Raw genomic sequence first — 26,274 nt, 5'->3', positions numbered from 1 at the left:
AATAGGTAAGCAGCTTGGTGTGAAGAAATCAACTGTGGGAGCAATCATTAGAAAATGGAAGACATAAAAGACCACTGATAATCTCCCTCGATCTGGGGCTCCACGCAAGATCTCACCCCGTGGGGTCAAAATGATCACAAGAACGGTGAGCAAAAATCCCAGAACCACACGGGGGGACCTAGTCAATGACCTGCAGAGAGCTGGGACCAAAGTAACAAAGGCTACCATCAGTAACACACTACGCCGCCAGGGACTCAAATCCTGCAGTGCCAGACGTATCCCCCTGCTTAAGCCAGTACATGTCCAGGCCCGTCTGAAGTTTGCTAGAGAGCATTTAGATGATCCAGAAGAGGATTGGGAGAATGTCATATGGTCAGATAAAAACAAAATATAACTTTTTGGTAAAAACTCAACTAGACGTGTTTGAAGGAGAAAGAATGCTGAGTTGCATCCAAAGAACACCATACCTACTGTGAAACATGGGGGTGGAAACATCATGCTATGGGGCTGTTTTTCTGCAAAGGGACCAGGACGACTGATCCGTGTAAAGGAAAGAATGAATGGGGCCATGTATCGTGAGATTTTGAGTGACAACCTCCTTCCATCAGCAAGGGCATTGAAGATGAAACGTGGCTGGGTCTTTCAGCATGACAATGATCCCAAACACACCGCCCGGGTAACGAAGGAGTGGCTTCGTAAGAAGCATTTCAAGGTCCTGGAGTGGCCTAGCCAGTCTCCAGATCTCAACCCCATAGAAAATCTTTGGAGGGGGTTGAAAGTCCGTGTTGCCCAGCAAAACCCCCAAAACATCACTGCTCTAGAGGAGATCTGCATGGAGGAATGGGCCAAAATACCAGTAACAGTGTGTGAAAACCTTGTGAAGACTTACAGAAAACGTTTGACCTCTGTCATTGCCAACAAAGGGAATACAACAAAGTATTGAGATGAACTTTTGTTATTGACCAAATACTTATTTTCCACCATAATTTACAAATAAAGTCTTTAAAAATCAGACAATGTGATTTTCTGGAAATTTTCTTTTTCTTCTCATTTTGTCTTTCATAGTTGAGGTATACCTAGGATGAAAGTTACAGGCCTCTCTCATCTTTTTAAGTGGGAGAACTTGCACAATTGGTGGCTGACTAAATACTTTTTTGCCCCACTGTATATTTATATATGTATAAACCCTGTACCTTGTATTTGTTCTGTTATGTAAATCAATTGAAAACTAATGCGCTTTATTACTCATTGCACTTCCTGGTGGGATGCAAACTGCATTTCGTTGTACTATAAAGTTGAACCTAATCTAATCTATTCCTGTATCTTGTTTTCAGTAACTCTGCTTTTAAATGCTACATGAAAACGTTCTTTGGTATATAACTGTGTCTTTTCCCACAGATCTACCATACGGTTGGGAGCAAGAAACGGATGAAAAAGGACAGATTATTTATGTTGAGTAAGTAGACTTTTTGTTCAACAGAGGAAACAAGTTAGTTTATTTTTGGCCTCACAGGATAAGCTAGACTGCATAAATCTGGCATAACGTCTCCGTTGTAACATACCTTTTCCTCTGTCCTTTTAGTCACATTAACAAGCGGACCACATACTTCGACCCGCGGCAGGCCTTTACAGTAGAGGATGTGGTGTTGAAGCCAAAGCGGTATGATGGAAACACTGCTGCTCTGGAGATCCTGCAGGGCCGCGATTTCTCAGACAAGGTCATCCTGATTACCGGAGGCAACTCTGGCATTGGTGAGTCAAAAATCTTAATACGTTTTACCAATTCACTAATGTTATGTTATGGCTAAAAATCATCCGTGTGTTTCCATTATGATGCCACTAGGTGGTGATGTGGTATCACACAGTAGAAGAAGGGTTACTTGACGAGAGCCTCTCTGCTCCCTGCAAGTCCCATCTCTCCACACCCAGACATTCATCAACATTAGCCTCCAAAATGATACACTTAGACTCAACAAATCACTCCTTAATATCGAACATGATTGTATTGAAGTTCATTAGCTGGGCAGAATTGGATGTCATTGTTAACTGTAATGAATGGTGTCCATTTGTAGCCAGCAAATGCATTGCTCACTATATAATGGCCTGGATACAAATGTATTTCCTCTTTCCTTTAGTTTAAATTAGCACAAGTAGTGGCCATTTGTTCAGACTTGCTGCTTTGTTCGGGATAGATAATGACAGCATGAGGGAAATCAAATAAACATAAAATCGTTAATTGTCTTTATATTCAAATTCTTTGTCCCAAGGAAAGTCAAAGCATTGTGTAATTGTTGTGTGTGTATTAGGAGATGCAGCACTGTAGTACAATAGATTTACGGCAGCCTGGGGACCTTTACTGAGCTTGTGAACTTAAATGCCTTCCCGACCTTGATGTTCCTACTTCCATTTGTCTCTTTATCTATATACATATTCAAGGATTCATCAGATAGACATGATCCAAATCCAAGTATTATTATCCTTGAGAAAATCTTATTTGATGTATGATTTGAAGTTGTTCTACTGTAAGAAAGAACATTATTTTATTGACATTAAAGGTGGGGTAGGTAAGTTTGAGAAACCGGCTCGAAATACACTTTTTGTTATATTCCATGGAATGCTCTTAACATCCCGATAGCAATGAATATCTGAAGTGCTTTGACAAAAGATCCATACAAAAATGTCATCTGTGGAAGCCGTAGTACTGTAAAAAGCACGACCAATCATTTTAGCCGGCCCGGCGGGTACAAGCGGCCGAGATGGGTTTTCTCCGCAGGGTGGCTGGTGTCTCCCTTAGGGATAAGGTGAGAAGTTCGGTCATCCGGGAGGGACTCGGAGTTGAACCGCTCCTCCTTCGCGTCGAAAGGAGCCAGTTGAGGTGGTTCGGGCACCTAGTTAGGATGCCACCTGGGCGCCTCCCTAGGGAGGTGTTCCAGGCACGTCCAGCTGGGAAGAGACCAAGGGGTAGACCTAGAACCAGATGGAGGGATTATATCTCTTCTCTGGCCTGGGAGCACCTTGGGATCCCCCAGTCAGAGCTGGTTGATGTGGCCAGGGAAAAGAAAGTTTGGGGCTCTCTGCTGGAACTGCTACCGCCGCGACCCGACCACGGATAAGCGGGAGAAGATGGATGGATGGATGGATGGCTAAAATAACTGGATGGCCTACCTGCCTGTCAGCCTTCCATCTGTGCACAAACTTATCTCGTGCCCTCATTGGTCACGTGCGCGTTTTCGTGTGTGTTGGAGGAGGGGCTCTGTAAGGAAGTGGCAGATTTTTTCCGGTTGTGTATTTTCAAATTCTAGTGCACTCGAGCTGGTTTCTCCAAAATGACCTACCCCACCTTTAACAGTGTCGGCACAAATATACCAGATTTTTTAAAACATCTTTAAAGCTCATGGTTTCTAAAAAACTTCTCAACTGAAATCAACTAGGATGACTGCTTTTTTTAGACAGTTTTTGAATGCATCGTAGAAAAAAGATCAACAAGTCGAAATCCCAGTACATTAACGCAGATAAACTATTATAATTATTTTTTGTTCTGGAAACATAATTAAATAACAAAAGCCAAAACAAAGTTAAGTTAAAGGTAAGTATGGTTACTAATAACCAAACAAAAGTGAAACATTGACCCAGTACAAAAATATCATTGGCAAAGATGCGAGGAAAGTCTTGTGGTTGCTCAGGGAGAGCTTTTGTAGAAAAGTAGAAAATATTAAGTCGTGGAGGTGTTTCATCTTTACGGAGCCTCTAAAGGGACATGGGAGAAAAGAGAAAAAAACTGAGAAAAAAAAAAGTCAGGATAACGGATTAGTATCTCGTGCGCACGAGAACGTTTCTAACCCGTTATCCCGACTTTTTTTTTTTTTGGAGAAAGTTTGAAGTTACCGGTGTGCCAAGGAGGAAGTGGAGCGCACAGGAAACAACCGTTTCATTGCAGACTGTTATGTTTACGTGGGGAAATGACAGTGCATACATTATTTGACACATATTTCGTATTCAGACTTAATTTTAAGGATATTTCGGCCAGGGGTGTGTGGTCACTCCAGGAGACAGCGGGACGTGCAACTCAAAGAACTTTTACGCACCGCCTACACTGTATTTACCTTCATTCGAACAGCTAAAGAGTGACCGCAGGCTGTTACGTTTTAACCACACACACACACACACACACACACACACACACACACACACACACACACACACACACACACACACACACACACACACACACACACACACACACACACACTAGGGGTTTCACAACTACCAATATTTACTAGTCGACACATTTTTCAAAATAGTAGTCGACTAGTCGTCACGTCATAATAAAGACACACAAAGAGAGGTTTACAACTGTATTTTATATTGGAACTCATACAGTAACATTAAACACTGCATTTTAATTTGTGTTACATGGCTGAGTAAATAACAAACAGTAACTGGACTCACCAAAATCGACAGCAAAAAACTCTTGTTTACATAAATGCCACGTAAATCCAGTGCGCAACACTTTATTCGCTGTCCTCCACGATAACGTCCACCTTTCCATATTTTTGGTTTGGTTTGAACACCAACGCATCGACATGTGAGGGAAGGAGGCTTGACCGCTTTCGGGTGACAGTGTTGCCTGCCAGGGAAAAAAACCTCTTACTCGGGGTGCTTGTGGCTGGAATAGCCAGGTAGCTCCTCGAAAGCGGGGGAAGCGGTGCACGTTTTCTGCCCACCACTCCAGTGGATTATCCATTGTGGGGATATGCGGTGTCCGCTGGCAGTAATCCCGTAGCTCATCATCCGCATCACTGTTGACCCGTGTTTTCTTGCTGTTCGTTGGCCTCTGTTCAGTGCTGACGCTGGTCCGTTGCTCACCGGTGCTAGCATTACTGCTAGTGCTAGCTGTCGGCAGCGGGTGTCTCATCTTCAGATGGTTGCGCATAGCAGATGCATTTGTATTGTACTTCAGTACAGCTGTACACAACTGACACTTCACTGTGGAGTTGGTTACATCTTCGTTGAAGTACTGCCATACATAAGAATGTCGGACGTGTTTTGGAGCATTTTGCAGCACCTCGTTTACCTCCATTTTTTTCACGACTAGTCGACTAGGGCCTACAGCGCCGACTAGTGGTAAAGGTAGTCGACTAGTCGATTAGTTGGTGAAACCTCTAACACACACACACACACACACACACACACACACACACACACACACACACACACACACACACACACACACACACACACACACAAACTGCCCGGTTACTCCCCCTTATATTGGTTTTATGAAGGAGGTGTCCGGTCACCAAGGCGCATGATATTTGTGTGTGTGATCTGCTCAGCTCTGCTCTGTGCAGGGGCGGACTGGGACTTTTTTTTTATGCAGGTGAATCCCTTGAGATCATTGATTTCTTTTTCAAGGGAGACCTGCTCAAGTAGGTTCCACATGAAACATACAAACATAAAACGACAGAGCAACAAAAAGGACATTATACAGCATCATTACAGGGATTACAATTTACAATAACTATCCAGATGAACAGGTACCAGCAGCATCCGATTGAGTAGCATCCAACCAAGCTTTAAAAACATTTAGTGGCACCAGATTGCTCAGTTTCCATTTCAATTGTAGACTATTCCAAGACAGAGGAGCTGCGCATCTAAAAGCTATCTTCCCTAAGACAGTCCTAGCAGTTGGCACATTTCATAAAACCACAGCATGCGATCTCAGGCAGTAGCCCCTTACAATTTGCCGTGAGATTAAGGAGCAGATGTAGGATGGAAGTTTCCCTAACATGGCTTTGTATATAAAAATGTGCCAGTGACTGAGCCTCCGTACAGTTAGTGAAGGCAAACCTGCCCTTGCATACAGGGTAACAGTGATGGGTCAATAGTTTACAGTTTGTCACAAATCTTAGTGCACTGTGATACGCAGCATCTAACTTGACCAGACAATTGGCAGGTGCATTCATATAAATCAAATCACCATAGTCCAGCACAGGTAAAAAGGTCACAGTGACTAGCCTTTTCCTGGCCTCAAGCGAGAAACAGGACTGGTTCCTGTAGAAGAAACCTAGCCTAACCCTCAGTTTTTTAAGCAGGTTATTGACATGAAGTTTAAACGTGAGACAATCATCGAGCCAGATACCAAGGTATTTGTAACCACTTCAAGTTTTATCCCTTGTGTAGTTACAATATCTAAAACAGGCTCTGGTGTCTTTTTAGCTTTTGAAAAGAGCATTACCTTGGTTTTATCAACATTTAAAAGAAGCTTTAGTTCAGAGAGCTGAATCTGAATAATGTTAAAAACAGCTTGCTATTCAACAACAGCCTCCTTAATGGAGGGACCTGCACAGTACATCACGGTATCGTCCGCATAAAAATGTAAGGTTGCTCCATTGACATTTTCACCTAAACTGTTGATTTCTCCCCAGGAAAGTACCACCTCTCTAGCAGGCACTAAATAGGGGGTAAAAGTTCTCATGAACTAAGTTCTCTTTTTGGTGTGAACGCAAAATCCCAGGAACTATCGGAACTAAACGGGAAAAGTACGGGGAAAAGTACTCCGGTGTGAAAGCGCCTAATGTACACTTCTCTTAAATTGCTGCTATTAATATCTCCATCATTAACCGGGAGAATGTTTGAGAAGGGAAAAGGTGAAATTTCACTGTCAACATCCAAAGACCCTCTGAAAGAAAGCTGAAATATGATGTATTGTTCTGATAATAATTAATTTTTTCTTTATTGATTAAAAGGTGGTAAGAAATAATGATATAGGGAGAATGGAGGACATTGCAGATGGTTTTCACCACAAGAGGGCACAGGAGGTCCATGATGATGTTGCGGTTGGGGTATTCAAACGTTATCATATTAAGTGCTTCACTTGTGCCGGCTTTTGCCTTTGTTTAAAAACTATATAATGAAAAAGATAATCCACATTTAAGATTTGCTGCAATGTATTTAGTAAATGAAAATGTGTTCATTGGAAAAAAGCAGCTTTTCTCCCAAGAATGCACCAAATAGCTAGAACACTCAGGCATTTTTATAGAATGTGAATACTTAATAAACCCATATTAACATAACCTTTGTTTTACTCTTGCACATATTAAATATGCAGCTCCCATAATTAACAGTATTCTAATAGTAATTGCTACTACTCGTGTGCTCCTTTGACATTCCACTAGTGAAATGCGGTTATGCCAATTGGTTGGACCCACTTAGCATTTTAATGGCATCAATAGTGTTTTAATCCAAGTGTCAAGGCTATTTCTATTTTCTTCAGTGCTTATTCCTTCCACAGGAAATGTGACATTTTTATTAGTAATGGTGGGATATTATTTAATTAGCAAATTTACATATTAGCGCTTTGATTTAGCTCTTAATGCACGTGAACGTGAAAACCACATATGAGTTTATTTATGCATGAAATGTCATAGTGTCTGGTTTGTGGCCAGCCTTGAGACTCCATTGCAATAGTGCTGGGAGGCGAGACAGTGATGCAGTTTGTCTTGCCGTTGTGATCACTGTGCTTGGTTCACAACATTAGTCTTCCTCTCTCTGCTCTCTTTTGTAAATTAAAAACCAGTACCAACCTGAATGGTGTTTTTAATTGTGATAATGGAAATGAATGATCTCAGTTTATTTTCCCTCTATGTCTACGTCTCTCCCTCTCCCCCCCTTTCTCTCTAAAGGTTTTCTTACTCTTATAGACCTGTGGTTGTACACCTGTACCCCTGCATTGATTCCTAAGCGGCTTTGACCCAGGCCTGAGCCTCCTATCCATCCCCATTACACACTCCTGCTCTGGCTCTAATTCCCCTCCTATCAACTAACTCTCAGGTTATTTACTGGGGTCCATGGAACAGTTGTCCTTAAAGGGCCATTGTTGTGATATTTCTGGAACCCACTGTGTTCAAAGAAAAAATACTCTCTTTCTTATTATAGAATGAATGCGCATCCTTTTTTAAACCCCCCCAACAAATGTGTCCATACTAATCTTCAAATCTGAGAGCGTGTACAAATATATGATTCCTGTTGAGATAGACTATATCTGTGTTCTGCTCTCCTTGCACACGCAGTCATTTTTGCCCCGTTGAAATCTCTTTTGGAAGCAATGTGTTACTAAATATATATGTGTCCCCCTACCTGGGGAGCAGCGTCAGTCTCTTAGGCTCTTACAGCAGGTGCCCTTTTGTCAGCATAACGTATGTTGAGTAGTGGTCAGAAATAACATATTGGCCCTTTGTCTCACTTAAATAAAACATTCAGGTTGACACAACAATCTGCTATTTAAATCGCAGTGTACTATGTATGACAGAAAACATATTTTTAGGGGTGATTTCACTTTCAGAAATAACTGTTTTTCAATTTTTTCAATGTTACTATACAGTAGAACTTCCTCTTTTTAAAGTGTGTTTGTTCTCCCAACTAATATTATTCTGCATTTTCAGTGTTTATTCTTTTTATGTCGACATGTTCAGAATTGTATCTGAACTGGTTGGCCCTTTAACACAGTGGCTTATTTTGTAGCAGTTCCTGCAGTTGCAAAGCTCTTCTCTTAATACATGCATTACATTCCACATGGTATTGTTGTTTAGGGTCAGGGTCAATGCTGTAATAAGAAGCAGCAATGACTCCAGACAGGGAGTAGTAAGGATTTGGAAAGGAGCGCTTCATGATGTTTAAATATCTCTATGCATCGCTTCTGCAGTGTTTTAGGACTTTGAATGTTATTCTTATTCATGAAAGACTAACATTGTTCTATGTTTGTGTTGATCCCAGTGTTTTCTTGGGAGGATTAAGTGTCAGGCCGGTGCTCTCCTCTCTCTGGATGGAGAGATCCCTAAGCATATTCAGTGAGTCGCAGAGCTGTGTGCAGATTAAACCCATAGCCTAGCTTTGTGGCTGATCATTAGATTGAGGCAGATTTGTTAAGCATAACTGCCATTAAATTGGCTGCAAAGCTCTGGTATTTACTGCGCTGCTGTTTATGAATAAGGACCCCCTTAAAGACCTGCGCAGCGATGCGTTAAACCCGAGCCTCAGTAAGGAGGTAAATGCATTATTCATAGTGGGAGGAATTAGATGGATAAAAAGATGTTCCTGGTGAGGGTGGCATGCGGTGCCTGCGTCTCAGTGTGTGTGTCTCTCTCTGAGCATTTCTGAGTGGCCGTGTGTGGTTTAGGTGACATCCGGAGTGCATCTGTGTTTATATTCAAAAGTCTGATAGTATTGTGTGTGTGTGTGTGTGTGTCCGCTGGGGGAGCGGCCGTGCCGTCTTCTCTGTGACAGCTTGTGAACTGAGCCATCGAGGAAAGTGTTGTAGTGTTCTTTTCTTTTCTTTTTTCAACGGGTATTTCATGTCCTCTTTGATGAATGTGTTTATTGGCTACGTAATGAGAACCAGTTATGGTTGGTTAGTCAAATTATTTAACTTTATTAACCTTGGATGAAATTTGCTATGCAGACCCAAACTGGTGTAACATGCAAAGAGAATTATGCTGGAGGCCAGAAGGGTTCAATAATGATTACAGCTCTAATATAATAGAAGTGAAGTGGTTAGCGAGAGAGGATGGAATACATATATGTGCTTAAAGGCGGTAGGTAAAATAAAACGAAAGGGTACCGGGTTATTGTGTGTAGTCAAGTAGTTTATAGACCTATCGAGTTTACAGTCTGCGGATGATGAGGGGATGAAAGTTACATGATGGGGGGGGGGATTTGGTGTGTGTGTGTGTGTGTGTGTGTGTGTGTGTGTGTGTGTGTGTGTGTGTGTGTGTGTGTGTGTGTGTGTGTGTGTGTGTGTGTGTGTGTGTGTGTGTGTGTGTGTGTGTGTGTGTGTGTGTGTGTGTGTGTGTGTCAGGTAGTGCTGGCTGCAGGAGGAGCAGGGGTGACCAGTGCAACGTGAGGCCATGATGAGAGATTGTGTAGGGAGTTGGAGGTTGACACAGAGGGTCAGAAGGAGAGAAGGGGGGTGGGTGGGCACTAGATAGGGCTGCATGGATGGTGTGACAGCAGTGGGGGGGTAGGAAGGAGGCAGAAGGGGACAGGGAGGGGTAATAGAACCACTCTAGTGCTCTCGCCTGGAACAGCTCAACCTTGGACTGTAATTACTAACCATACATCCCACTTTTGGGGTGACATCTCCCTCCTCTTGGACTAATGGTGGGGAATTAGAAGGGATCTTAAAAGTCACAGAGTGGGGGTGTTGTGCACTTTCTTACTTCTTGGGACAATAAATACAAAGCAGCTGGAACAGGTGCATACGTCACTGGCGGACAGGAGTTAACTTGTCTCTGAATGTTTTTACTCATTCACTATTTTCTGACTAAAAAACACTGGAGAACTGTAGCTTGATATTTAGGGCATGTAATAACCGTCATCATTTTGTATCAACACTGAAAGGTGTAGAGTCACAAAACTGTAATATTTGCATATTTATAATTTTCTTATTTTAACCAGAAACTGGTGATTATATAATAAATAACATAACCGTTGCTAAATATATTCATAAAGACAGGAACTCAGTAGCATTTAGGATCACATGCTTAGAAGGTATTATCAATTGTGTGAGTATCCCATTGTGTTGTACATACGTTTTAGGATGATTTATTTGTCACGTCACTTCCTGCTTTTGATCTATTTCTATTCAGCTTTAAACTCGCTATCAGGGAGGGCGCCATGCTTAAAACATGATGCAATGTTCCTCTTATCTCCATAAACAAGCCTTTTTTAGTTTTTTCTTCATGCCATTCTATACCTTATACACAATATGCTCAAAAGTTCTGCTGTTGACAGCTATGCTTTATTAATTGTTTTATCTCTCCCATTTGGAAAGTGTTTACTACAGTTTATTGTGGTCGCAAGGGTCTAGCATTATGACACTCAAATGTGATTGCTGACAGTAAATACTGTTCACTATAATAAAAGCAAGAAACTTCAGACACAGCCAGGGAGTTAGGAAGAGATGGGATATGATCCTGGGCAAAATCAAGGAAGTGATGCTGAGGAATCATTGGACCAGAAGGACTGCAGCTTGCACATGCTCCGCATCACCCTAAATAATTCTATAAACTCATAAACATCAAGCCATCTGACGAAACTTGGCTGCATAAATCAGGTTGACAATTAAACTAGTCATACATACACAGACTTAAACAGTCTAATTACCAGTCTCATATTTATCATATTATTTGTTTGCTTCAGAAATATAACACGCAGCATATTTTTATATTGTGCAATACATTTAAAACTCCCATATATTGCATTGGCGTGAGTGATATGCAGTCTGTTCATGATCTGTGTTGCTCTTGTGTTCTTTTAGCCGAGCACAAATTGAGCTCTGTCGAAAGGGGATTGTGGGAACCGTGTGTGTTTACCCACAGGTCTTGTAATGATCGGAATTGACTTCTGTTTGCCCAATTGTACTACGGAGCTTATTTTAGTTAAATGCCTCTTTGGATGCAGATCAAGAGAGAGAAGGAGCAGGCTGTTTCGTTTGCCAAATAAACACGTTTACTGACGAGGCTGGTAATGATCTCATTACTTTGAGCCAATACACCTGTGTACGAGGGGGATCCAGAGAGGGGCGGCGGGCCAGGGAGGACAAACAAAGCGTGAAATCACTAAATCACACTCATTATTGGGGGATATCAGTAGGGCCAGGATCCTAATGTACCATGAAGAGCATTCACTGCTTAATGGATATTTTACACATTTTTTAAATGCATTTTATACATAACACTAAAACAAATTTTGAGCCACTTACTGTATATTTTGTTGCATTGTGAATCTTTGGATTCAAAATATCAAAGGGCTGAATGTGTTGCCTTCATCTCCCTACTTTTAAAAAAAAGACCATGCACACGTTCTTCTTCCTTTACATCTGTTTTTCTCATGTCCTATTAGACAAAAGAACCTGAAAGATCATTACAGCCCTGTATAATAGCCAGGCCTCCTGTGTGTTGTAAAACAGCTTATGGCGTCTGTCAATCCAGCGGAGGACAAGAACCCCCTGTCTGACCTCCTCCATGTTCCACCATCAGAGTACAATGCTGAAACAGACTGTCAGTGTTGTACACCTGACCAGGAACTCATTTCAGTGCGGCCCTCTCTCCCGGCAACATGGCTGAGAGGGCGCCGTGGAGTCTCTGTTACAGCAACGCCACTCTCGTTATTTCACAATTAATGTCAAGCCCTTGTTATTTGTCATTGGAAAAACATGACTTCAATGCTGCTGCTGTTGTTGCTGCCATATTCTAATTTGTTCTCCATTATGGAAAACACTGGTGTCGATTAATTTCACTTTCATGGTTTGTACACACAACAAGTGAGTGTGAGGTGTTGTTGTTTACCAGAAGCTAGTACTCTTGTCCAATTTATAAATGCTGAAAAAAGCCTTTAAATGATGGCATGCTTGGAATCCTTTAAAAAAAATCTGTTTCACATTTAGCAGCTGCTTATGGATTGTTTTCTGTTGACAAAAAAAATTACATTTAGTTACATTTTAAATATGCTGTTATCTTAATACAAGACACATCCTTAACATTTCAGAGCTTACATATTTTTATTATTAGTGTTTAGATTAAATTATAGTGAAAATCCAGACATTTTGCATGACATAAAGAAGATTTTATGACATTTGTTTCCTATAGTTGGCTGCTCCAATTGCAAATTCAAAGGGCATATTTACTCCGGGAGTCACAGCGCTCGTTCTTTTTTCTGTCATGTTGTTTTTATTTTCAATTCCATTTCCTGTAAGTGGAATGATCTCGGCTCTCAGCCACAGTCCCCTCCATTACACCTAATAAGGTGTCATATAATTTAATTCCATGCTTCACTTGTCAGAGACGGCTTCCAATCCGACTCCAATTTTGAGTTTTAATAGATATTAGTCCTTAGCGCTCTCCTCACAATTAGGCCTCCCAGTTTTGCTCTTAATGAAAATCAGATTAAGACATATAATCTAATTACAGTTCATATTAATCCACCCTCTGATACACTCTGCCTCTCAGACCCTATTTGCGACAATCAGTTATTGTGGCTGTCACTTCGTCAATCAGGGCTCTCGCAATGGTGTGTGTGTGTGTGTGTGTGTGTGTGTGTGTGTGTGTGTGTGTGTGTGTGTGTGTGTGTGTGTGTGTGTGTGTGTGTGTGTGTGTGTGTGTGTGTGTGTGTGTGTGTGTGTGTGTGTGTGTGTGTGTGTGTGTGTGTGTGTGTGTGTGTGTGTGTGTGTGTGTGTGTGTGTGTGTGTGTGTGTGTGTGTGTGTGTGTGTGTGTGTGTGTGTGTGTGTGTGTGTGTGTGTGTGTGTGTGTGTACTGCAGAGGCTGGACTGAAAAATGTGACGCTGCTCGGTAATGTTGAACTTTGAGGGATAGTAAATGTCGCGGGGAAGGAAAAAAATGTTAATCTCATAAATTAATCCAACCTATGGGTGGAAATGACCCATTTAGACTTGTAATTTAGAAGTTAAATTCTCTCCCTCTATCTTCAGTTTTTGTCAGTTTTATCGTGACTACATGATTTGGATGGAGCCATGAAGTAGTCTTGGACTGATAAATTCTGTGTATGCGCGTACCTCGTTTCATGGGAGAAGCGTCCTTATCAGAGGCACTTTGATGTTCTGAAATATCACACCAAGGTTCAGTTTGAATGTCATGTCTGTTTGATTGTTCATCTGACGCTCTATTATGAGCCATGTTTTCATAATTACTGCCAGCACTCTATAATTCCCAACATAATTAACAACCTCCCTTCCTCTAACCCAGTACGAGCAGCGATACCTTCTTCAGAGCCGGCGGTCGGATCCAAAACTTTATCTAATAAGAGAGGAGGAAGTCCACAATAATTCAATCAGTTTCATCACTTCAGAGAGAAATGATTAGCTCCGTCTACCAGACCACTGGGTTACTCAATGAAAGAAATTATATGGAAAATTGATAGGAATTTTAACTTACACCCCAACCCCCACCGCCAGCATCACCACCCCCGACACCCCATTAGATTCAACCCCTGAGAATCAAAGTTATCTTAAGAAAAAAACTAATCTTTGAAGCATGGCTCGCTCACATTTTTCTTTCTGTCTGTCTTCCTGTCTCCCTGATCGTGTCTCAGGCTTGGAGACAGCCAGGTCTTTTGCTCTTCATGGCGCCCATGTGATCCTGGCGTGTCGAAACCTGTCTCGGGCCAGCAAGGCAGCCAGCCTCATTCGGGAGGAGTGGGTAAGTGGCAGTCTAACCCACCATATTCCCGATATTATGCTTGGATCAATCAACTCTTTAAAATATAAAAATGGTGATGTCAAAAAGGTATATGAGAAAAGAACAGAAATGATTTTATTCTGGTAACACTTATTGTCTATTAAGCCAAAGATTATTCAGTTTATTTCTCGGGATTTAAGGATACTCCCTGAAGTTACTCCCTTTCATTTTCTTCAGGTTTTTGAATTTTTTTTAAAACAGTTGTTCTTTAACCAAAACCAGAATCTAAATATAGAGGGTGTTTTATGTTGTTCAGATAGTAACTCTTTATTGAACAAATCTATGATTTCGGGCTACAAATAAAAAAAAGATGATTAGACTTGTTACAATGTGAGCAGTGGATGTGTGACAGACTTAATGTTAGAATAATGCACGCATCAGTAACATTAAATATATAAACCAATAGTTTATATGGTCCTCATATTCAGGTCTCCCTTGTGAGACGAACAAAGCGAAAAAGAACTTCTCTTTGGTTGTCTCTGCTTAAAGCAAGAGAGAAGGAGAGTGTTAGTGAGAAAAGGAGAGAAAGTGCGAAAGGAAAAAGTGGGAGAGGGCATCTGATAATTACCTGAGATTATTGCTCTAATATTGCTGCGCTTGTGACGCGTCCCCAGATTTACGAGTGTGGGAAAATAAACAAGTGAAATGTGGGTGCTGGAGCAGAAAGAATAAGCCATTAGCACTGGGTTGATTACAGAGAGCAGGACTTGAAGAAGAAGAAGGAGAGTGAGTGCTCCGCGCAGATATGGAGAGAGAGAGAGAGAGAGAGACTGAGAGGCAGGAAAACAGGGGGAGCGAGAGAGGGAGACAAACGCCTTTGAGCGAGAGTAGATCTGCAGTGTTTAAACTCACCCATGTCTCTAATTGAAGTATGCCCCTGGGGCTGTCAGCGCTGCTCCACAGTGCGAAATCCAGTGTACAGATCTATTAATGTGGCTGCTTTGTTTCAATGACTGAGGAAAAGCTACGATCTAAGTGCCAGATTTTCTAGTCAAATTGATTTCACACCTGCCACAGAATTATCCGAGATGTTGTTAAGTGTTTGTCAAGTAACACATGGAAGCTGTTTGGAATTCACAACCTGAAATGACTGGTGACCTCTGCAGTGTAAACGATAATCTTCTTTAATTTTCTTACAAATGCATATTTTCAGAAAATGAAGTGATTGAGTTAATACAGTTCTGTATCGTTCGAAAGGAGCAGGAGGAGTGAATTAGCATTCCCTAAGCCAACTCCATATTTCCTCCTAAAGGAATCCCCCTGTTAGAGGCTAATGAATAAAAGTCACAATATCAGAATAAATCTTTGCCGCAAATTCTCCCTTCTGGCGACATTATTAATAGATTCAGGAGAAGAATAGAGAGGAGGATTAATCTTTAAGATGATGGATGGACTCTGCTCGCCTTCCCATGCTCCTGCGTTAAGGTCATTTTGATAAGAGGCTATATTTTGGGGTCCTCTGTACAAAAGGTCATCATATCTACTTCCAGGTCCCTCTCAGAGTTCCGCTCTGGCTGCCAGGAGTGGAAGTGCTGTCCCGATTGCACAGGACCTCTGACCTCTAACTACCTGCTTACTATTACTCTGAACTCTCTCTTTCTCTAACTCTCTGGCTGTGTGGGCCAGTGCTGCTGTTCAGAGGAGAGAGCTATGGTTCGTCTGCAGCTCAGGGCGGTGCCGCTCAGCGCAGCGTCGTGTACCGACAGTGGGTATAATAGTGGGGTCACCCATGGATAATGGGCAGGTCAGATCAGCCACTGGCTTTTAGGAAGTGCAGGGTCAGAGGGCTCATCCTTCCCAGCCACCAGACCACGCTCTGCCAGGAACAACCGCAGTATAAACAGAACAATACACTTTACATAACATTAGTGGTACCTCTACTTCATCTTCATCTAATATTAAAGTATTTGTTTCAAAGCTCAGCAATAAGAAAAAAAAACAGATCACAATGTTTCTGACCAAATACCAAGTTATCAATACCTTTCACAAAATATTTACGCAATTATATTTTTGATAAATTATTATCATTAGTGACGATAAACTGACTAAGGGGGCTGAGGAAATACATTGGACACAACCTGGTAAATCACATCACTTTCCAGCCTTTAAAACAAGGAAAACACAAGATTTTGCCATAACACTAAATAACAAAATCCCAAATCTAACAGGATAGTTATCACATATCACAATATGAATATAATTTCAATATGTATATATGAATGTTTATGTATTTTACTGGTTACATTTTTATCTTTACGTTATAAAGCTTGTTTGGCCCACTAGAGATTGTAATACCTGTTTGAGTTTTTGCTGACTTTTTATCATGAAATTAGTTTCTCGCTGTGTTTATGTTACACACTGTTTCCATGATGGGACTTCAGCTCCATCTCCACCGCAGGCCTAATCTGTGCAGAATGGGTTATTTTCTCTCCCTCTGTTGGAGCTGCGAGGTGAGCCCCCTCCAGCAGGCTCATTAGGGGAGTTTAGAGTGGCGGAGAGGGGATAAACATTTACCTTATGATTGTGTTTTACAATAAGCCCGATGCTAGTTGCCTTTATAGGGTTCAAAGGGGCCTGTTTTTACAGGCTGTGATGAAGCCACAGTAAAACCAGGGGGGGATTAACCAGCAGATGGATGCTGGGATGGTGGAGGGCGAGCAGAAGGGGATAGGAAAATACGGAGAGGGAAGGGTTTTTCACCAAAATGAGACAAAGGGATGTGATTAAGATATGTTTAAAGAATCAAAATGTTGTGGTTTATGATACATTTTCCATCTTATTTTTGAAATAACGATTTTGTCAGGTCAGGTAGCAGATGTTTGAGCTCAGCATCTCTTGTCGTCTGTACCATGACTTAACTACATGTTTTTTTCCCCACATCCTCCTTCCCTATCCATCTCCTATTCTGCTCACAGTTCAGGCAGGTTAAGTTGCTGGTTAACAACCAAAGTGTTTCCTGCGTGCTGAAGATTTATTTTTCCTGATTGCCTTTAAAATTCTGCTTATCTTTGACTCCAATGTCTCCCTCAGGGAGCTGTAATGGACTCCCCTGAGATACAGTGGGCCAACCAAGGCCCTTGGCCCGAGTAGATTACAATACACACACACACACTCGTGCGGCATGGTCTTATTTTGTAATTTCTTTCCTTTTTTTAATCCAAAATGCTTATTTCCCCCACTGCCCCTTTCTACAACACATGCTAATGAGCTGCTTTGTAAGGGCGTTAATTAGCGAGCTAGTCACTGATTGCTGTGCTTGTTTTTGTTGTGTGTGTGTGTGTGGCAGGGGGGTATTAATATGGCTGTGTGCCGCTGAGGAGAGTTCTGTCAGGGTCTGCTCTGGAACCAATTAGGCTAAAGCTCAGTGTCCACTGAGGCTGCTGGGAGAAAAAAGCCTGCTGCTTGCAATGTCAAACAGCAACATTAACACAGGCCAGAGAGGCAGAGCGAGACAGGCGGACTGAGAGCCGATAAGCAGCGGTCACTCACACTGCAGACACTCTCTGCGAGATATGAAAAATAGTCAAAGAATACAAACCCTCTGTCACAAACCTCTACCTTCACCATTGTTATTAGATTCAAGCCTTCAGATATTTAGAACAATATATCTATACGGTTTCCCATTTCAGGTAAAGTGACGTACGCATGAAAGGTCTTGAAAGACAGACGGGAAGAAGCCGGTCTCTTCTTGAGGTTCTTGGTGCATAAACTGGTTTACTCCTTCCTGAGAATGTCACATGAGTCCCTTTTTTTGTTATAGAAAAAAAAACTCTTGCATGATTGTGATACATGCATGCATTCAGACCCCCCTGTGTCACCACGCTCTACCTTTAACCCAAATCACACTTGTTAGCACAGGAAAAGTGTTGTGTGTGTGTGCATGTGTGTGTGCGTGTGTGTGTGCATTTTTCCATTTGCCCGGTGCATAACCTCCTGTGTCAGTGTGACAGGCCCTGTGCCCCGCTGGCCACCATGCCATGCCACGCTCTCCCTACTGAGGCCAACAGGAAGTGACACATGTGAAATGCTGACCTGGTGGGTTACATCCCCCTCCAGGGCCTCAGGATGCTGCTCTTTTAGTCACTCTTCCCCTCTCTTCCCCTTCTCCCTTGCTCTCTCTTTTTTCATATCTCTGAAAGGCCTCAAAAGACTTTTGTCCCCCTCCGTTCACCCTTCGATTTCGTTCCTTTTTTCCCCTCTTATTTCCTCTTATTTCCCTCCCACAATGATTAAGGAAACAACAGCAGCCACTTTCCCAGGTCAGTGAGTAGGTATGTGACTCTCTTTTAAGCTGCCAGAGAAGCCCCTAGATATACGTTTGTCATTTGCAGGATTTTAAACGTAATTTTATTTACTTATAATTATTTCCCTGGTTTTCTTTTCCTGCCAAATATGTTTAAAATCAAGTCATACTGAGCTCAATTTCTTTTCATTTTGAACTTAAATAACGAATAGAAAAACAAATGTTTATGATTGTTTGAATACAAACATGCATACCCTTTCATGGTTAAGGATGCCTCACATGGTGCACTTTCTTTCATTAAAGACCAGAGCAAGTAATTTTATTTTGCATGTGGTTATGCTGACACACCACAGTTTGAGCTCAGATAAATCCAGTGGAGATTGTTGTTGGGGATGTTGACGCTTGTACTTAAAGAGCCCTAGAGCCCCTTCTCAGATTGTCCCCAGACTATACTGACATTACACCTGCACTTCCATCTTTTGCTGCTCTCCCAATCCTCATCTCCAATATCAGGTGCATCCACTGAATCATTGAGAGGGTGGCGGCTTTCCCTTATTTCCAGGATAAGGTATTTGGAAAATTGTTCTGTTTCCTGGCATATTAGTAGCATGCGTCCACCTCTCCAGGGAGCCCTTATTTACTTATTTATTTGTTTGTTTCCTACCTGCATTCTGTCTGTGGACTGGGAATAAAAAGGTCCCACTCCCCTAACTACAGTCTACATCGGCCTGGCACTGAAGCGAGCAGAAGGGATTGATGAAAAGAGGGTGGAATTGCGATATGTAAATTTGATGAGGAAACCCCTTTTTCCTCAAATTTACCCCGCTCTAATTCCTCCGACCACACGAAGGTTGCACTACAATAGGCTTTACTGTAATATACCACCAAGGATTTCTTTACATCACACAGGTGACGGTTACAATGCAGCTCGTGGGAATAATAAAGGAGGGTCTGTGTTGTATAGACTGTTAGAATAAACGTAAAAGAGTTGAATACCTGGAGTTTTTACAGTAGTAAGCATTTTGTGTGTGTGTGTGTGTGTGTGATTGTACATCAATGTAATACACTCCACAAGTACAGGATGTGTGCACACATAGGTGTGTGCACACATCCATCCACATGGTGTGTATTTAAATGCTTGATTATGCATTTTGCATAGCTTTGGGACATGCATCACTCTTCCCAGACTGCTAATAAAGTGACCAGGGAGATGGGGAACCTAAATGAATCCTAAAGTGCCTTGCTTGCATTCCTCACTCCCTCACTCTCCCTCACTGCTCTGCTTAGTTATTCCAGGCCGTCGTGAAAATCTGTGCGCCGCTCAGCTCTCCTCCTCCTTATGTCTGTCTGCTATGGCCAGGTGCTCTGTCTCCTGGAGAGGTGTGGCCTGCTCCTAATTGCCTGGACCACAGTGAACTATGGGCAAGTGCTCCGTGTGAAGGAGCACTGTGGAGGAATAATTTTGAATAAATCACATAGTTAGCCGGGTGGTATTTTCTGCTAAATAAGCAGTTCGGCAGCCGTCTCACATGGAGGTGTGAGCGTTAGAATGACGGGTCACTTGCCATAGGTCATGTTGGGGAGGTTTTAAATGATTTAAATGATGTCACTGCCACTGAAGGGGACAGGTTGAGGAAGGATGTGTAAGGCAGCACCCCTTTGTTGTTTGAACCTGACAGACTCTCATCCCTCACTCTTTCACTCTCGCCTCTGAAGGTGGGCCCATAGCCCTGGGACGAGGGCTTCTTATGATGAGAGAGGTGAGAGGTGGCTTGGATCTCTTTCACTCTTTCTCCTCTTCTTTCTCTCTCTGCCAGCAGAGAATGTTTTTATTGAAGTCTGAGAAGTGCTGACCACAGAGAGACAAGTCCAGCACACACTGAAATGTTTTAAATCAGGAGAGGAGCCAGTTGTAATAAGCTGCAGCCAAATAGACCGAGGCTTTGTTAATGTCTGCCAAACAAGCAAACACAGTAATGTTGAATGCAGGAACCATCTGGCAAGTGGCTATAACATTTATCCGATATTACCCCGAGCTCTTTTACAGGCTCCCAGATCCCACGGTAAAGTTCATTGGAGATGCAAAAGGCTAATTAATTGTTTGAATTCTGTGTTTGATGTCTATGTGAGATTTAAATTGTCTGATGCTCGTCCTCTTTCATAACTCAACAAGAGTAAAGTCAGACATGAGATGGGAACTTAATGAGTATGTGGGTTTGAACCTCCATATATCTGGTGGCCTACACGTCCATGTCCTCTCGCATTTTCGAAAGGGGGGGAAGAAAACATAGGAGAGGGAGGAGTGTGTGTGGTGTCAGTTTGTTTTTGTTGTAAAGGACACAGGGATTGTCCGCTAACAACAGACAAGTGCGTCACCACAAGTCACCAGCTGCCACGTCCGACCAGTCTCACACTTCAAGTCACATAATTCAATGTCAGCCCGATCCAGAATAACGGTTGCAATGCTCTCTATAGTCAAGTGCTCTCTCTAAAAGAAATATGGAATTATGATGACGTTGTTGTGAATGTGAAAATAAGGGGTTGTTAAGGGTTTTTTTTGCGTACAAAATGTAGATGAAAGTGTGCTTTTTCAAACAAGGATGTGACCTCTAAAGACTTATTTGTCTATTTACTGTGTATTTATGTAGAACTTTACTTCATTTTTGTATTCAGTTTCCCCAAAATCTATATCTAGCATTTTGGTGCAGAACTCTGCAAATCATCATCCTTGACTGTAAAATGTGTTTCGCTGATAAGGCTGTGTCTCTGAGCCTATGTCTTGTGTTTATAGGATATCCTCTGCAGTCAAGTCTCATGGAATTGATATCACTGAACCGCTCCAGGCATCCAAACAATCCTGCCCCAGGCACAGCTATCATTATTTTCTGGGAAAGTTGTGTGTGTGTTTGTTAGTGTGTGCATGTACGCATGTATATTTGTGTGTGTTTGTATGTACTTTGACACACAGTTAACAGTGGTTTACAGCTTAATCAGTCTGTGTAACTGAATGCATATTTATCAGAGAGAAAATTCATGCTCAAAGAATCAGACCTCAGCCCATACATCATTATCTCACACACACACACACACACACACACACACACACACACACACACACACACACACACACACACACACACACACACACACACACACACACACACACACACACACACACACACACACACACACACACACACACACACAGATCCACATTTCATTAGAGGGGCAGATTCAGGCAGCAGTAGATTAAAAACAACGTGTGTTTTTACAGGTCCATAAATCAAGCATGGGACGAGGGGGATTCATTTAGAGAACTCCAGAGTTGTGGTGTAGTTGCCCTCACGTGACTAATGCTTAACTGCGATACTTTGATACACTGCCTTTTTATTAGTTTCATTCTCTCCTGCCCCATTTCAATGATTATCTCTCAGCTCACATTTGACTTGCAGAGTAGGCTAGATGTTGTTTTTATTTTAGTTGAACATTTCGAAGATGAAACGGCCTCCCAGACTCACCAGAGTTAAGCCTACACAGTGGCAAATGATTAGGCCTACAGAACAGTGTTGGTAGCATAATGTTGACTTATCTTACAAAACAGAATTTAATGTGATTGATCCTGTGTTTATTGAATAAACACCTGTTTTAGTTTGTTTTGCAAACCATTTTTGGATGGTAAAGCCAGCTCATAGTCTTAATTCTTATCATACATTGAACCTGCTGGCTAGCCTGTGGGGATGGTGGATGGAGAGCAGGTGGGAAAGGGTGTCCACACTAAGAGTGAGAACTATAGCATTTAGCTATACTATAGCAACTATAGCGTAGAACTGTAAATATAACAATATGAGCATCCACACTGTTCTGCCCAGCAGCCATGGTAAGAGGAAAGCCTTGATGGGAGAAAGGAGGAGAGATGCTGTCTATTTCTAAAGGTACACTTTAATGTTAATAGAAAATATGTTTACAGTCCATTTTACTAATCTACCCTCCTGTGCTCAACACATTTGTAATCAGATAGATTTTGATTGGATCAAGACAGTTTTTATTATGTTCATACAATCACTCTGAAATTGATTCCAACAATACCATATGCCACTGATGGGTGGACTCAACAGTGTACTTGAGTTAGAACTGTTTTTAAAACGATATAATGATAGCTACCTTTATAGTTATTGTTCATAGTGTAGACGGCCCTTAGTGCTATTGCTATTTGGGTTGCTCATGCTTTCAAAATGGTTCCAGAGATTTAATGGTGTTTGTGAAGCACGCCTATAAGGTGATCAGTGATAAAGCAACATCACACACTCTGTCGAAATGTCCGGTGTGTTTGTGTGTATGTGTAATCCCCAGTTTCAGTCGTCTGTGTGTCAGTGCTGGTCTCAGGCTAGAGAGCAGGTGTAATTTCCCCTCGTCTAAAACCCCAACAAGTGGCACCAGGGGAGAGGCAAGTATATTACAGGTGAAAGCGGTTCTGCTCCCCTGTACCACAGAGAGCTACAGGCTCTCCTGACCTGTGACCAGGCACAGCCCTTGTGTGTCAATGTGTATGTGTGTTTATGTGTGTGTGCATGTATGTGTGTATGCTGAGGGAGGCTCAGAGGTGTCGGAGCTGCCTCACTGTGTTTCTTTCATAGTGTAAAGCCTTTATTAGGGTACCGACCTGTTTGGGGGGCCGCAGGGCAATATTACTTCACCTGTTCCAGTTGAGAAATTAGCTTGTGTGTGTGCACTGTGCAACTTTTAGATAACCAACTCTATATAGAGGCAGGTGAGGAGGTGAACAGGTTGTGTAAATATATCAAATAACTGTAATAAAACCTGCTGTAAACCAGTGAACACAGATTGACCTTTAACCTCTGAGTCCCTGAGTCACAGCACTATATGTGTAGACCGCAGAGGCCCAGCTGATGAATTCTGGGCTGGACGTCGTGGGGAGCAAGCAGGATGTCTCTAACTTTCTTGGGCGTTTTGTTGTCAATGCTGTCATAATGGATTTGGTTAATTTTTTGGAGTGGAAAGTCTATTTTAAAGCAGTGTTTTACTCATTGACTGCAAAACCGTTACCTTGAATGGCACATTTCCAAACATAATTGGCAGCTTTGGATTTCTCCATTTACCTAAGTGATGTGTATGGGTTTGTAGTAAAATACCAAGATAGAAGGCCGGTGGTGAAAACACATCATGTTGGGTTAACTCATTGGTTAGTCCACATATGCTGGGCCGTGTTGGTATAGAAGCACAAAGTTTGATTACAAAATGTGTGGAGACTTTGAGATCTTATCCATCTTTTCCTGATCACAGAGCTTCTTCTACCCCGTCAGTTTCGCTGTAACACACAGAGAGCCTCTGCAGGACAGAGTCATTTGACAGACCTTTGTCATTACAAGTTTGTCTGTGGCAGTGATGAACACAGGTAATTGGTGGCTCTCATCTCTCCTCTGAAGGGCACTGCTGCCTATTAATACAGTGTCATGATTAATTAGCCCAAATAAAACTACACATAGCAGTGAATGATGAGCTTATGTCTGTGTGAGTGTATGTTATTGCACTTAGATATTTCCTTCAGATAGACGGCCTCATTAATTTTTGGTTACCAAATCTCCATTAGGTTTGAATAAATCACCAAGATGAGCCAAATAGGGCAAGGAAGAGGACTGGACTCATGTTCAGAGGGGAGTAAAAATCATCTGATATCAAGAGAGGAGTGCAGGGTATGGGTGAGGAGAGAGTGAAGTGAGGTGAGGTAGGGGTGGGGGGTACGGATGCTCATCCATTACATCCCACAGCGGCCCAGGGGTCGGCTTCAGCAAGACTGATTCAGAGCGATCAGGTTTGGACTCCATCTCCCATAAATCCTGGCATGTGACGCTGATGGATGTGGGCCATAAAGCCTCCCGCTCTCACATGCGGAGAGCAACATGGAGAACCATGGGAAAATGTGAGTGCTCCAGGTTAATGTCAACGAGGCCTGGGAGGGAAAAGGGGATGATGGAGGGAAGGAAAGACAGGAGACATGGAGAGATCAGAGGTGTGGAGAGGAGGATTGAGAAGAATGAGCGCGCCAAGAGCAGAACGTGAAAAAGCCCCACGTTTGTGCGATCACTGTAACAGAATTTACTGTGACACTGCAATGATTCAGCGGCCATCATATGGGTTCAAGCCATGCTGCTTGAGTGAATTAAATAGTAGGACCCCATTTGATAGAGATAAAGACATCAAAATACCTTTTGATGATGCCCTTTTTGTAATTTATTTCCTCTCATCTCCAAAGGTTGGTAATAATAGCTATGGCTATGTCAGGACGTTTGGCACGAGTATTAGTGTAATTAATTCTGCGTGACTTTTCATTTATTCTGTTATTGGATGTCTACATAGTGTTTGATGCTTGACCAAAATGAATATAGCTCATTAAAAAAGCATCCTGATTATAATAGGTTCAAATACAGGAACTGCCGACCTGGCTAGACAGGAAATGGAGACATGTGTACTTCCTCATTAACAGAGCCCCTTTTGGGCCATAAAGAACCATCCCAATGCGCAAAAGGAAAATGCTCTGATTAAGGGGCTGCTGCCCTAATGAAGGCTTCCCCCACAGTCATTTATGATATTGGTATGGGTGGTATGGTGACTAGGCCTATGGGAGGGGCTGACTTACGGAGATATGGACATGAGATAGCAGATGCAGTATATTTGTATGGATGGGAGGGATGAGAGGGCCGGGGGAATGCATATCCACAACTCATTTGCTGGAGTCAGTTTTACTAGGTTGCGGCTAATGGAGATGAGCTTGTGTTAAGAGCCAGGGGAGAGCCTAATTTTACATAAAACCAAAAGAGGTTTGAAAGTCGTGTGTGTGGGAGTTCGTGCGGTCAGGTTGTGCTGAACTTAATTCTGCTTGCTCACAAAGTGCATGCTCAAACACTGACCATCTTTTCCAAGACAAGATTTCTCCATCCAACTGAAGAAGAATGACGCCACTTATCATTATCATTTTTGCTTTTTTAATTTACATTTTAATGAATTTATGGCTGATAAAAACACTATTTGATTTCATCTTGCAGAGAGACTTCATTCCAGATTCACTGAGATTGTGTTTCAAGGGAAAGCTGCACATCTTTATGTGAGTTGCTTAGAGTACAAACTTTATTTCCTACACTCTCTGATATTTTCATGCAAATAACAGACTTTAAAGGGATAGTTTGGATGTTATGAAGTGGGGTTGAATGAGCTTCTATTATAAGTCATTGTAATGTAGCAGGTGGTGTTCGGCCTGCCCCAGTATAGAGAGACAAAAGGGACAGGAGCATTGCACTGCTGTGCTGGGGAAGCATCAAAGCATTTAGCCACATCAAAAAAAAGCCAGACGAAAGAAATCAATATCAGTTTAAGTGTACGCTATAATTAGAATATTTGAACCGTTCACCATGCAGTGAGACCGACCGTTTTGACGGGGGATGGGGCCCGCTATAGCCTCCAGATTCTATTGAAATAAACAATTTTCCCTCAGGTGAACACTGGTCCACGATGCTTCCATCTGTTTGTTTGTTTGTCAAAGTGTGTGATTTTGGTAAATATAAACTAACCCTTTAATTCACAAAATAACAGGACAGAGATTCTATGGAATTATAGACGATGAAATAACCTCATTAAACTTCAACATTTTCAAACGTTCCCATTAATACATTTTTTTATTATTAGCCTCCTTTCAAATTATTTGTAGTTTTCTACATTTTGGAAAAGTGTAGAATGTGTTAATAGAAACAGTGTGTTATTTGCAA

General features: G+C 42.0%; 1 protein-coding gene across 1 annotated transcript in view; it reads left to right on the top strand.

Moving 5' to 3' along the window:
* Positions 1 to 26,274, top strand: part of wwox (WW domain containing oxidoreductase) — a 134,850-nt gene that overhangs the window by 3,305 nt on the left and 105,271 nt on the right. Inside the window, exons 3-5 of the mRNA XM_079683238.1 lie at positions 1,399 to 1,456; positions 1,583 to 1,752; positions 14,108 to 14,214. Of these exons, the coding sequence (XP_079539364.1) occupies positions 1,399 to 1,456; positions 1,583 to 1,752; positions 14,108 to 14,214 (335 nt within the window). The remainder of the gene's footprint in view (positions 1 to 1,398; positions 1,457 to 1,582; positions 1,753 to 14,107; positions 14,215 to 26,274) is intronic.

The sequence above is a fragment of the Notothenia rossii genome (genome assembly GCF_949606895.1).
Source record: "Notothenia rossii genome assembly, chromosome: 5".
Taxonomy (NCBI): domain Eukaryota; kingdom Metazoa; phylum Chordata; class Actinopteri; order Perciformes; family Nototheniidae; genus Notothenia; species Notothenia rossii.
Note: the sequence above shows the minus strand (reverse complement) of the source record. Positions and strands in the feature narration are given on the sequence as shown.